General features: G+C 45.7%; 1 protein-coding gene across 1 annotated transcript; it reads left to right on the top strand.

Annotated features, from left to right (window-relative positions):
* Positions 1-1336: 1336 nt before the first annotated feature.
* On the top strand, positions 1337-1934 carry SARC_14874 (hypothetical protein; the record flags this gene model as incomplete). The annotated part of the gene is made up of 2 exons (XM_014290995.1): positions 1337-1591; positions 1755-1934. Coding segments are annotated over 2 exons (435 nt in total), but the record flags the coding sequence as incomplete, so codon positions are not given.
* Between the last annotated feature and the right edge of the window lie 119 nt (positions 1935-2053).

Here is a 2053-nt window from a genome sequence, read left to right as displayed (position 1 = left end):
GCGTGTGTGTGTGTGTGTGTGTGTGTGTGTGTATCTACAGGTGCATCCAAGTTAGTGTAAGTAAGCTTATGAATTGAGTGCATATGTATGGTTATGCCCGTATGTCGATCGAGTCGGAGTGCAGCTATCGTCAAATATACAACGCACGAACGTCAATTGAAAGCCTCATCATTACATTCTCTTATTCTTGTTTCGCTTCTGTTTGGTGCAATCGTGTACCTGCAGGGAAAACAAGACAGATCATTGCGCTGTTGCTGCTGCGACTACTTCAGGAGAGTACGCTCATAATAGCGCCCGTGGCTGTACTTGACATGTGGAAGAAGGAGATCGACACTCTAACGAATCACAAGCTCGTTACCTTTAAGTACCACGGACGAGATAAGGATAAAAAGTTGTCCCGTTTTAGAGAAGACAATCCCGTTGGCCGCATATGTGTTGTGTTGACCACTTCCGACACCTTATCACACAATGAGGTGCGTAGTATGACACTTAGCCCTGCGGTGAGACCATACCCTAAATAGTTCCTGCTACCACGTCAGCCTATAGTCCTTTCGGTGTCTATTGCATTGAGCAAAGAAAGTCTCATGCCATGTAGACTGAGTGTTACTTCTCGTTTGTCAGTCGTCTGCCGGCACTGAGTTGAACTTCAGACTGCTTCAAATATTACAGTACAAATATACGACAGATGCAACTGCATTCGTATAATAGAATAAATACAAATACCGATGCATGTAGCACGATCCCTGCACTCAGACAACACAGCTTCTTCTTCACAGGAAAAATTACGCAGAATGAATTGGAGTCGCATCATCATTGACGAGGCACATGTAAGTGTATGAGACATTATGAGACATACACATGTACTTGTACATGTGTATGAGTCCTTTTGACACGCACTGTGCACCGGCAAAGTACTTCAAATACATCCATCTGGTGTAGGCCACGGTTTCCAGGTAGGTATCTTGGTGTACGCTACATCACATGTACATGTAGCCAATCCCCCAACTCATCTAACCTTGCAGATGCTCAGAAGTCGGGGCAGGAATTTCAACGCTGTGATGAAGGTGTCGGCTGACTGTGACTACCGATGGTGTTTAACCGGCACACCCATCAACGTAAGTGCAGTGCTGTTGCAAACTGCTATTAGTAAGAACATAGCTACAGTGGTGTGTGTGCCTATGATGTTTACTGTAGTATTCCAGACACACTATTGGGCTGTGGAAGCGCTATATCCGCAAAATGACTGGCCGGTTGGTATATATCTGCGCGCAGAGACGAATAGTATTAAACGTATTCGATATATGCACTCACACTTCGGTCCAATGCGCTTCTCCAGAACACTCCTATGGATATGCTGGCGCTGCTGTGTGTCACTCGCTTTGATGAGCACAAGTTCCCTCTGGGAGACCTGGGCCGTCCTGTGAGTCCTTGGGTGCAATGGTGCAACGATAATATCGACTTACAAGACAAAACTCTGACAAAGGAATCAGCAATGAAGCTGAGGCTACTAACCTCCATCTTTGCGCTCAGGCGGACCTTAGAGGACAGCGGAATCGTAATGCCCGAGAAGAAGTACGATATGAGACAACTGGTAAGGGTTTGGAGAGTCCTACGTCGTGTGGCACGTTGTTTGTGATGGATTTGCTCATTCAGTTGCCCTTTGAATTCAAAGAATTGCCATCTAGAGAACGTAAGACTGGATAAGGTAACTGTGCTGACTACAGCTATGGCGATTTTGTCTTTTCGATTGACAGGAACTCTCGGAGGAGGAAGCGAACTACTACAGAGAATATCAGATTCGTTGTGCAACGAAAATCGAAGTTTTCAAGAAAGAAAACAGGTTAGAGAAACAGGCCATCTGTGTGTTCGCCATGCTGACCCGTCTGAGGCAGCTGTGCATACATCCGTGGCTTGTGCAGTATACAGGTGCGACAGTGTGCCCCACAAACCATTCCAGAGCAAGCTCGATACATATTTACTAGAAGGCTTGGTGCGTATGTGCACAACACGCTTATTCTTGGCAGGCCATGTGTATACATATACATATATATAT

This window comes from Sphaeroforma arctica, assembly GCF_001186125.1.
Source record: "Sphaeroforma arctica JP610 unplaced genomic scaffold supercont1.5231, whole genome shotgun sequence".
In the NCBI taxonomy this organism is placed as follows: domain Eukaryota; class Ichthyosporea; order Ichthyophonida; genus Sphaeroforma; species Sphaeroforma arctica.
This window is presented reverse-complemented; position numbering and strand designations above follow the sequence as displayed.